At 37.7% G+C, this 12053-nt stretch overlaps 1 protein-coding gene across 1 annotated transcript; it reads right to left on the bottom strand.

Moving 5' to 3' along the window:
• Nucleotides 1–6258: 6258 nt before the first annotated feature.
• LOC127263941 (uncharacterized) lies at nucleotides 6259–11139 on the bottom strand. The gene is made up of 7 exons (XM_051293263.1): nucleotides 10198–11139; nucleotides 9583–10143; nucleotides 8858–9108; nucleotides 7781–8428; nucleotides 6877–7648; nucleotides 6597–6723; nucleotides 6259–6539 (listed from the first exon to the last, which is right to left on the bottom strand). Exons 1-7 carry the CDS (start codon nucleotides 11137–11139, stop codon nucleotides 6259–6261), a joined length of 3582 nt encoding a protein of 1193 aa, XP_051149220.1.
• Nucleotides 11140–12053: the final 914 nt, after the last annotated feature.

Raw genomic sequence — 12053 nt, 5'->3', positions numbered from 1 at the left:
AAATTACCTTTTTTATTTAGATCTCTAGAAGTATTTTATATAAATATAATAACAATTTTTTCTTTAGCATATTTCGATTTTATTTGAAATGTAATTTATATTTATTTTAATTTTTAATCAATAATATAAAGAGATAATGATCATAGACAATATATTATTAAAATTTAATTTATAATTATGAGGTTAAAATAAAATATATTTCATAAATAATAAAAAATATATATCAAGTTATATATATTTTTTTGGCTCCCTTTACGCAGGGTTTCTAGATGGATTGATTTTTTTTTTTTTTTTTTTTTGTGGTATAGAGAATTGTGTCAAAACTATAAAATATATTATTTTAATTTGAATATTTGACTTTTAAATTTTTTGTAATTAATATTTGAAGGTTTTTTTTTCTTTTTTTTTTTTTTACTTTTTAACTTTTGTAAAAAAATATTTTGTATTATTTATTATTATTTTTTGAGAATTAAAAAATAATGTTGAAAGAATAGAAAGATTATGCCATTACAATGTTACAATTAAATTTTAATGTATTGTTACCTATTATAATGTTATAATTAGAAAGAAAACAATGTATACAATAAATTATATTACTATTATTGATAATAAGATTATTAAGGGTATTTTAGGTTAAAAAAATAATTATACCATATAATCAAATAAAATAAATATAATATAACTTTATCTAATATTTAATCACACAAACTAAACGTTATATTAATTAGCCTATTGATTATATAATCCATTAAAATTATCTAGGTATTATAATCAATCATTCCAAGTAAACACACCCTAATAGAATATTCATTCTGAAACAATGTTTATTAATGTGTAGCGGTTAGAGTTTTACTGAGCTGATTTGACTCGATCAACACATATAATTGAAGTAGATTGATGCATGTATGACAACACGTGATATAATTTTATATTACACATGTTCTTATAGTACATAATATAATTTCACATACCACAATATATTATAATTTTAACATAATAAATATTTATACAGTACAAATATAAAATTGCACAACATTTTGCTTCCCAATGACATAACTATATATTGTGTAATAAACAAATATATGTCATCTATCTTAATTATATTGAGTTAAATCAACACCGTGATGATTTAACTCACTAACACCCTAAACAGTGTCTTATTTATCCATAAATAAATTATTGGAATATATGGGTATTGAGAGAATAAACTCTACCGTAAAACTGAGTCGATGATGGATTGTAACACCCCCAGTTGGCTCATACTGGAAATGCTACCGCCATACTGCATCATGAGGTCGTCATCTCCTACTTCGGGTCCCACAATACAGTGTTAAGACTAAAATTAACCATAAAAGCGCATTATTATATAACAAAAAGTGATTTATAAGTATTTACAAAACACACCCCTTAACAAGAGGTTTTTCCGGTTTAAAAATTTACATATAATACAATAGACGTAAGTTCACTCACTCAGCCCGTCTTTCTATATCCCGAGACGTTCCCTGTCTCGGATGTGCCATGCATATCTGAAACAAATATTTTCTTAAAAGCATTCTAGAATTAAATCCAATTTAAGAACTAACGTGAAATATGTCATTTCATACCTTTTTTTAAAAAAATAAAGTCTAATTCCCGTCAATCATAAAATACGTGTCATGTCATGCCAATAGTGAAATGATGCAACAAATATATCAAACTCGACAACAATGCACATCCACATATATATATATCCGGCGAAGTGAGCAGCCGGAATAACCTCGGCTCCATAATCATAGGCTCACTACATCTGTCTAAGTGAGCAGCCAGAATACCCTCGGCCCCGTAATAACAAGCTCACTAGACCATCATTAATAAATAGCCGAAAAATCCTCGGCTCAAGGAAGGACCTGATAAACCCATAATAATATAACGGTCATCCGGTCACTCCCATATACCCACCATACGACTCCCACAATCAATACATGGATAGCCGAACGTTGTCACCATTAACCACAAGATGCCCCATAGTCTGTGATTGCGAAGATAGGACCCCCAGACTTGCCTTATCCCGTGTAATGTAGTGGAATCCGTGCAACCTGGAATCACCCAAGGGAAACCCGGAAACTCTACTCCTCCCCGCGCGCCCTAACGGGATCACGTTTGGAGTTTGGCATATGATCCTAAACTACCGGTAGACCTCACCAGTGGCCAGCCCAATGAGTGGAACAACACCGAATACGAATGATTAGACCAAATACGTCTCAACTACAATGGGTCTAATCCCTGAATGACCGTGCGACTAAGTCACCCAGTTGTCCGACTACTATCGTCCACTATTGCCAAAGTGTTACGGTACATCGGGGTCGAATATCCTAACCCCAGATGATGCCCTCACCTAGCACTACCGCACACAACGACTAGACGATAGATCCATAAAACATATCCAATAAACCGTGTAATATGTGTGCAACAGGCCAAATAAGTGAATTTACCGAAAAGGGCTGATGAGACAACTCACCTATCCTCCTTTTCATAAATTCACCTACGCGATGAAATACGTATATCAAATATTAAGAACCGTGAAGTCTCCCACATGCATACACACACATATATAAATATATACATGCACTGACAAAATGATTCACATAATATCACATTAACATATTAATCAGAATCGCATGCAACATGCATACCTATTTTCTTAAAATTAGATTTAATTCCTTACTGCTTACCTCTTATCGACACTCCCTAACTTTTGCAATCTCACCCAAATCTCCTCCAACGTACACATGTCCCATTATTTACTAAAATAAGCTGAGCTATATGCTTATTCATAGGAGCTACATGCTTATTCAAAAGCTAATTTCTATAATTAGCTCGTTGGGTTTCAAACTTTTATATTTTAGTAGACTACGATATTCTAGCTATAAAACTCTTATACCTCATAATATTTATATCGTCCGATTATTAAATAAAAAAATACTTAACGATATGAATAACCAGACATGCGTTGTACACTGCCGTTTTCAATTCGGCTTGGATCGATATGAAATTCTCATAATATAATGCTAGAACTACGAATAAGCGATTAGCTAAAAAAATTCGTCGATTAAATAGCCAACTAGTCAGTTATTAATTTCTTCATTCCAAAATATTATAAAAATATTTATTTGTTATAATAATATTATTTTATACACTCCGATATCGGGGTATTACATGGATCCTCTTTCCGAAAATTAGATACGCCCCGGTAGTGCCTCCGGTGGCTGGCGTTCTAACCCAAAGATAAAACGGTTTCCGTCTCCAATGAGAGTGGCACCTCTAATCGTTGGAGCTCCGACGAACAAAAACGAGAGATGAACTGAACTAGGGAGGTTGCCAGAAAGCTAGAAAAGATGAGAGAATGAGGAGAAAGTTGTTCGTGTTGGTATATGGAATGAAGGAGGAGGCCTTTTATATAGGCGTCTCCACTCGGCCGAAATGGCAGGGGATCAATTACGATCATAATTACGACATTGATTATCGATATAATTTACTCTAAATTCAAACCTTCCGTTTGAAGCAGTCGTAATTGATTCTAATTACAAATTTTCCGTTGGTGATGATCGTAATTTATTCTAATTTCAAACCTTTCGTTTGAAACGATTGTAATTTATTCTAATCTCAAACCTTCAGTTTGAGATTATAATAAATCTATCCAACGGATAATATTTTATCCAAATAATACTGTGACTTAGGGCATATGCCCGGGTTTAATTTGGGGTTGCACAATTTGATTTGTCTCGAGACAGGCAAAATAGCCAAAATATTAACCAAACTCCATATACAATAAATAAATAATATTTTTTTATTTCCTACAAATTAATCTAATTAATTTGGTACACCGGCCCGTCGCATTTTCACTCACAAAATAATCAATTGCAAAATAACCGATTATCCAAAAATTCCCCACATGAATGGAAATGTCCATAAAGGATAGAAGCCCACCTCAATTCATGTGAGACATTGACATATCATGACATATAGTTTTTGGCTTTGAACCTTCCATAGTCAACATTACAGAGTGTACTGGTGACCCAGTTGATGTGATGCACTGAACTGTTTCACCTCTGCATGCACTTAGTCAATAATATTGACTTGTCGCTATCTCAGTCTCAACTTTGTTCTCACATTTTGATCCATTTCGGCCATGGATTTCGTCTTTGGATTCATAAGTGTTTCGTTTGAAGTGGCCCACACTTCACACTTATATAGGTATTTAACTCACACCTTTAGGATCATTAAGAGTCATTGACTCAACCTCACCATTTTTGAACATTATAACACTCATTATTTTTCAGGGAATTGTAATTGAGTATTCGTGCCGGACTCTCACAGCTTAGTTTTCCCATTGAACCAAGGTTTGAGATTTCCAAGTGATTTGGTTGGGTTACCACTGTAATTGTCTATATCTTATGGATTTCAAACTCATTCCCTTTAGCAGTTTGTACATTTGATTTCTCTACAACCCTTTGGTTAGTGGATCTGCTAGGTTTTCTATTAATTTTACATATTCAATAGTCAAAACCCCACTAGTGATCAAATGCCTTACAATGTTATGCCTATGTCGGATATGTCAAAATTTACCGTTGTAAATTTCATTCTTAGACCTTGCTATTGCAGCTTGGCTATCGCAGTGAATCATTACGGGAGGTACTGGTTTAGTCCAGTATGGAATATCATCCATGAAGTTCCTCAGCCATTCGGCTTCTTCGCCAGTTTTGTCCAAGGCGATGAACTCCAATTCCATTGTGGACCATGTAATGCACGTTTGTTTTGTGGATTTCCACGAAACAGCTCATCCTCCCATCGTAAATACACATCAACTTGTAGAAAGTGAGTCATTTGCAACAAATATCCAATTTTCATCGCAGTACTCTTCGAGTACCGGTGGATATTTCGCGTAGTGTATGCCAAAATTCAGAGTAAATTTAAGATAACTTAATATTCTTACTAGCATTTTCCAGTGTTCATGACTGGGGTAGCTAGTGTATCAACTCAGTTTGTTTACAATGCAAGCCAGGTCAGGCCTTGTAAAATTTTTTAAGTACATTAGGCTTCCAATAATTTTGACATAGTCTTCTTGAGCTATGAGGTCTCCCCTATTTTTTCTCAAGTGTACGTTGAGGTCCATTCGAGTTTTCACTATTTTCAGGCATTGAACTTTCTCACTATTTTTTCCACATAGTGAGACTCAGTCAAAACAATACCTTCATCTTTTCTTAGAATATTCATTCCAAGGATGACGTCGGCTAGCCCCAAATCTTTCATGTCAAAGTTACGACTCAACATGTATTTTACCTTATTGATTAGACTGACCTCTTTAGTCATGATCACTAGGTCGTCTACATATAGACATATTATGATAAAAACCTGAAGGTGTTTCTTTGATGTAGACACACTTGTCACACTCGTTTATTTTAAAACCATTTGATAACATAACATTATCAAATCTTAAGTGCCATTATAAAGGTGTTTGTTTCAACCCGTACAAAGACACTATCAGTTTGCACACCTTTTTCCCTTGGCCATGAACGACATATCCTTCCAGTTGTTCCATATATACCTCTTCTTCTAATTTACCATTTAGAAAATCAGTCTTGATGCGAACTTGCCAAGGATAACAATTCGGATCGAATTCCACAAGAATAAGTAACAAAAATATTGTAGATTTGGATAGAGTAAGGGATGGATGGCTATATATATATATCTATATTAATGGAGATAAACTGGACTCTCTTGAATTGAGAGGTAGTCGGGAAGGCAACACGAGAGATCAAGCTCACGTATCACAATCCTCTAAACAAGCTGACAATACAAGCTAAGGCAAGAATAGTTCCAGTACTATTCGAGAGGCCACGACTTGTTTCAAATCACTCGAAACAACTCGATTTGGGGATATGAAGTTGTAACCGAATCACTCAAGATTACACTTCAAAAAGGCACAAGAATCGCTCTTGAAAAAAAAACCAGTTTATAAAATCTCTTTGTGGAATGAATGATCTTACAATGATAATCATGGGTCCTTTTATAGAGGAACCATGGAAATTTAAAAACAAGAAAGTACACTCTTAAAGGAAATAAAATCATATGGGGAGTAGTTATTATAATTAGCCTTATTTAGTATTATTGACCCATAATTCATGGCAATCCCATGATTATTGGTAATCCCTTGATCTATGGAATTCCTTCATTCAGGGGATATTGATTCATGGGATCCCTTCAATTAGGGATAGTAATTTAGGGGAGGTCCAATGCCTTGTAAGGTGCTCCTGGCCTTATGGTCCTTGGGACTTGTGATCCAATTTCCAGAAGAATGCATGGTTTATTTTGATCGTCGTTGTAGAGTTCAGCAGTGGCATCCATTTGAAGTTTGGCACACTTTGTTATTGCCAATTGAAATTTACGGGCTCGGCTCCTAGTGATTGGTCCAGGAGGAATTATGATTGGGTCCAATTCCGTCATGATGGTCACATCATCCCCCCTCTCTTGAAAAGGTTGTCCCATCAACCTCTCGTCACCTACATCAAACGGAGACAAGTCAGAAACATTAAATGTAGCATGGACATTATACTCACCTGGGAGGTCTAGTTTGTAGGCATTATCGTTGATGCGTTCAACGACTTGAAAGGGACCATCGCCTCGTGGGGACAACTTAGACTTGCGTTGTGCCGGAAATCTCTCTTTTCGTAAGTGAAGCCACACCCAATCACCGGGTTGGAAGACAATCTTCTTGCGGTGGCGATTAGCAGCTTTTGCATTCCGCGCATTGGTAGCGTCAATTTCCTTTTGTACTGTCTTATGAAGCTCCTGAATCTTTTGTGCCCGATCCCTGAAATTAACATTTTGTCGCTCACTACATGGTAGTGGCAATAGGTCAACTGGAGAAAGTGGGTTGAAGCCGTACACTACTTCAAAAGGGGACATGTTAGTAGCACTATGGATAGCATGATTATATGCAAACTCAACATGAGGGAGACAACTTTCCCAACTACGCAAATTCTTTTTGATAATACACCTAAGGAGAGTGCCTAGGGTGCGATTTGTTACTTCCGTTTGACCATCTGTTTGTGGGTGATATGAGGTAGAAAAGAGAAGTTTTGTCCCTAATTTTCCCCAAAAGTTTTTCCAGAAAAAGCTTAAGAATTTAGTGTCCCTATCAGATACAATCGTACGGGGAATTCCATGCATTCTAACTACTTCTTTGAAAAACAAATTAGCAATATGCATTGCGTCATTCGTCTTATTGCAAGGAATAAAGTGGGACATTTTTGAAAACCTATCGACAACAACCATGATAGAGTCCTTACCTCCTTTTGTACGAGGTAGCCCCAAAATGAAGTCCATACTCAAATCTACCCAAGGTGTGTCGGGTGTAGGCAGGGGCTTATATAAACCATGTGGTAGCGTTGTGGATTTGGCTTGTCTACATGTAATGCAACGTGTAATGTGTTGTTCCACGTCCGCACGCATCCTTGGCCAATAAAATTTTTCCTGCAAAAGTTTAAGAGTTTTGGTGGCTCCAAAATGCCCCATGAGTCCACCTTCATGGACTTCGTGAGTTAAAACAGTTCGAATAGAACCTTGTGGAATACACAACTGGTTAGCCTTATACAAATAGCCCTCATGCAAATAGAAATCTTTAAATCCAGTGCTGGCACACTTATTGAAGATGTCAGAAAAATCTTTGTCATTTGCATACAATGATTTTACCTGTGAGAACCCTAGCAATTGAGAAGTCAAAATAGTAAGAATGTGAGTGCGCCTAGAAAGTGCGTCAGCTACGACATTATCCTTTCCCTTCTTATACTTTATCACATAAGGGAATGTATCAACAAAAGAAATCCATCTGGCATGCCTCTTATTTAGTTTAGCTTGAGTTTTTATATGCTTAAGGGACTCGTGATCTGAGTGGATAACAAATTCCTTTGGCAAAAGATAATGCTGCCATACCTGAAGTGCACGAACCAAGGCATATAACTCCTTGTCGTAAGTTGGGTAGTTCAAGGCTGCGCCACCTAGCTTCTCGCTGAAGTATGCAATAGGTTGGCGATTTTGCATTAGAACGGCTCCAATACCCACACCTGAAGCATCACATTCAAGTTCAAATGTTAGTTCAAAGTTCGGGAGTTTAAGAATTGGGGCATGAGTTAACAAATATTTCAGCTTGTCGAAGGCTTGTTGTTGCGCTTCTCCCCAACTAAACAGTTCATCCTTGCGAATAACAGCAGTGAGAGGGGCTGCAATAGTACTGAAATCACGAATAAACCTTCGGTAGAATCCCGCCAAGCCATGGAAACTACGAACTTCACGAACAGTAGTAAGGACAGGCCACTCCTGGATGGCTCTGATCTTCTCCTCATCGACTTGTATTCCCTGTGCGCTAACAACATAGCCAAGGAATAGACAACTAGAAACACAAAATGCACATTTTTCAACATTTGCATAAAGTTTGTTCTGCCGCAATAAAGTGAACACTTCTCTCACATGCTCAATGTGTGCAGATAAGTCCTTACTATAGATCAAGATGTCATCAAAGTAAACAACCACAAACCTTCCTATGCAAGGTCTAAGAACATGATTCATCAATCTCATAAAGGTACTAGGGGCATTAGTTAAGCCAAAAGGCATGACAGTCCACTCATACAGCCCTAGCTTAGTTTTGAAAGCAGTTTTCCACTCATCTCCTTCTCTCATTCTTATCTGATGGTAACCACTTTTAAGATCAATTTTTGTAAAAAGAGCAGCACCCTGAAGTTCATCAAGCATATCATCTAATCTAGGAATAGGATGTCTATACTTAATAGTAATTGCATTTATTGCTCTACAATCTACACACATACGCCACTTACCATCCTTCTTTGGAACGAGGAGTACCGGTACAGAACATGGACTAAGGCTCTCACGCACCCAGCCTTTATCTAACAAGTCTTGGATTTGCCTTTGGATCTCTTTGGTCTCATCTGGGTTGGCCCTATATGCCGGCCTATTTGGCAATTGAGCGCCAGGTATGAAATCAATCTGATGCTCAATACCACGGATTGGGGGCAACTCGCTTGGTAGTTCCTTGGGTAGTACATCAGAAAATTCCTGCAAAATAGGATAGAACTCTGGAGGCAGGTTAGATTGCAAATCATAAGCTGTAAGGAGATTAAACTTACAAAGCAAAATGTAAATCCTATCACTCTCATCCTCTCTAATGGATCTAATATCCGTTTTCGAGTGAGAAATATGGCCTGGTCACTGTTCCTCCCCATTTGGGAAAGGGTATCTTTGGTAGGTACTCCCTTACTTTTCTCTCGTTTTTCTGAGGGGATCACTCTTGGAACTCGCGATGGAGCGGTCATAGACGAACTTGCCATGGAATTTATGTCTGCCTCTCGTATGGAGCTTTGAGTTCCCGCTGATTTTGAGACGTTCTCCATAGCCATCATTTCTTGAACATGGTTTTTTTTGTATCACTTCCTGATCCGTGTGGGCTTCTTGGGGGGTAAGGGGAGTCAAAGTGATCTTTTTGCCCTCATGTGTGAGCGTAAAAGTATTTTCCTTCCCAAAGTAGGTGACATTGCGATCAAATTGCCAAGGCCGTCCAAGTAGTATGTGGCAAGCCTGCATTGGCACAACATCGCATACAACCTGGTCCATATAACCACGAATTCGGAAGGTTACCTCAACTTGTTTATTTACTCGTAGTTCCCCATTATTGGTCAACCACTGCAATCGATAGGGTCGCGGATGGGGCTTGGTGACAAGGTTCAACTTTTTGACCAATGTCTCACTAACCACATTGGTGCAGCTTCCGTTATCAATTATCATGCTGCAAATGTTGCCTTCGATTTTGCAACGACAGTGGAAGATGTTCTCTCTTTGCATTTGGGTTGGTTCCTCCTTTTGAAATGTACTAAGAGACCGCAGAGTTACCACCGTGATTTTGGAGTATTCATCATCTTCTTCAACAGTACTTTCCTCACATTCAAGAATTTGTTCACCATTTACATCTCCTTCATCGTCGGTGACGACTTCACCCGCATCCGTCAAGATCATGGCCTTCTTGTTCGGGCACTCAGAGGCATAGTGCCCTTTCCCTTGACACCGAAAACAGGTAATTTCACGGTTTCGGGGATTCTTGCCATGGACATATTCCTTTTGTGGGTTTCGAGTTGTGCCAACATGCGCGACACTTTTTCCCTTGTCAACATTAGAAAATTTATTGACGTTAGTATTAGGGATACCTCGGGGCTCCAGGATAGTTTGGGTAGACCGGGGTGGTGGTCGATTGAAAGAATCCGCTCGCCCCTTTCGCTTGCGTTGTTTCTCCAATAAAATCGCACGTTGGAGCAATTCCGACAAGTCAACATACGGGTGTAGCTCTAGAGTATCTCTCAAATCTCGGTTGATTCCACTCATGAATCGAGCCATGGTTGCTTCAGGATCCTCCACAATATCAGCCCGCATCATGGCTGTCTCAAGCTCTTTGTAATACTCCTCTACACTTCTGTTACCTTGAGACATTTGTTGAACTCGTTCGTGTAGCTCCCTCCTATACCAGGATGGTACGAATCGTTTCCTCAGAGCCTTTTTTAGCCCATCCCATGTGGTGATCCGCGCCTTCCCTTCTCGCCTTCGTTTCGTACTTAGTTGCTCCCACCAATTAAGGGCATAGTGGGTGAACTCCATTACAGCAATTCTCGTCCATTGCTCATCATCATATGTAGAGCAATCTCGAATCAACTCCATCTTCTTCTCCCAATCAAGATAAACATCCGGGTCAGAATTCCCATTGAAAGAAGGAATGCTGAACTTCAAGTTCCTCATAGGATCTTGATTTCGGTTGTCTCTATTTGGAGGGGGTGGCTCCCATTCTTCATCAAAATTTTCAGAAGCGTCTTCCCTACCTCGGTATATAGGATTCCGCCTTGCAGATCGACTAGCGTCGGGGGCGGGTCGGCCCTGCTGTCGCTCAGTTGTCAATTCCCGAATAGATTGAGCAAGATCAGCCAACATTGAGTGTACGGTGTCCATCTCGTCAGTAAGTTGCTTCGTGAATCGTGCTTCCAATGCTTTGGATAGCGCTGCGATTTGAGGATTAGGGCGCTCGTCTGGGTGTCCTTCACCTGCCATCAAAGAAAAAATGTAAAATAACAAGGGTATATCCTCACACAGGTTTCTCCTCTCTTGAATCGCGCTCTCCGGTATGTAATGATCTCGCCACAAACACTCTTTCACTCCGCTCGTGTTTCACTCACTTAAATAAAACTGGTCAACGACCCAATGCAATTCCCAAATCAAGAAATTTCAAGTAAAAATCACAAGTAATTAGACCTTTAGATAATCGAATAAAAATAGGAGAAATATTATAAACTTTTTTTTTTTTTTGGAAAGAAGTGGATATGGATAATGGAAATGAAAATATTAAATAAAGAAAATTAAGAGAGAAAAAAAATGTATGGAAAGATAGAAAAGGGATAAGAATATATAGAAATATATTAATGTTATGTAGAAAAGGAAAACAAAATATTCTCAAGTCTTTTTTTTTTATTTTTTTCAACTTTTCTTTTTTTGTATTTTCTTTTTTTTTTTTTTCGGATTTTTTTTTTCGGATTTTTTTTTTGTTTTCAAATATGAACCGTGATATCAATCAAGAGATTGTATCAACTAGCTCTGATACCAGATGATGTGAACTTGCCAAGGATAACAATTCGGATCGAATTCCACAAGAATAAGTAACAAAAATATTGTAGATTTGGATAGAGTAAGGGATGGATGGCTATATATATATATATCTATATTAATGGAGATAAACTGGACTCTCTTGAATTGAGAGGTAGTCGGGAAGGCAACACGAGAGATCAAGCTCACGTATCACAATCCTCTAAACAAGCTGACAATACAAGTTAAGGCAAGAATAGTTCCAGTACTATTCGAGAGGCCACGACTTGTTTCAAATCACTCGAAACAACTCGATTTGGGGATATGAAGTTGTAACCGAATCACTCAAGATTACACTTCAAAAAGGCACAAGAATCGCTCTTGAA

Source organism: Andrographis paniculata, unplaced genomic scaffold (genome assembly GCF_009805555.1).
Source record: "Andrographis paniculata isolate CXL003 unplaced genomic scaffold, ASM980555v1 Contig69END, whole genome shotgun sequence".
NCBI classification, from domain to species: Eukaryota; Viridiplantae; Streptophyta; class Magnoliopsida; order Lamiales; family Acanthaceae; genus Andrographis; species Andrographis paniculata.
The sequence above is the reverse complement of the archived record's forward strand: the minus strand, read 5'-3'. Positions and strand labels throughout refer to the sequence as shown.

Excerpts from the sequence above, each read along its gene's own strand:
- LOC127263941 (XM_051293263.1), bottom strand. The coding sequence starts at position 11,139 with ATGGCAGGTGAAGGACACCCAGACGAGCGCCCTAATCCTCAAATCGCA. Across the intron at positions 9,109-9,582 it reads CTTGGCAATTTGATCGCAAT|GAATTTTCTGATGTACTACC; the intron begins GTCACCTACTTT and ends CCTATTTTGCAG. Across the intron at positions 6,724-6,876 it reads ACCTATTGCCACTACCATGT|GTGTGGCTTCACTTACGAAA; the intron begins AGTGAGCGACAA and ends CCCGGTGATTGG.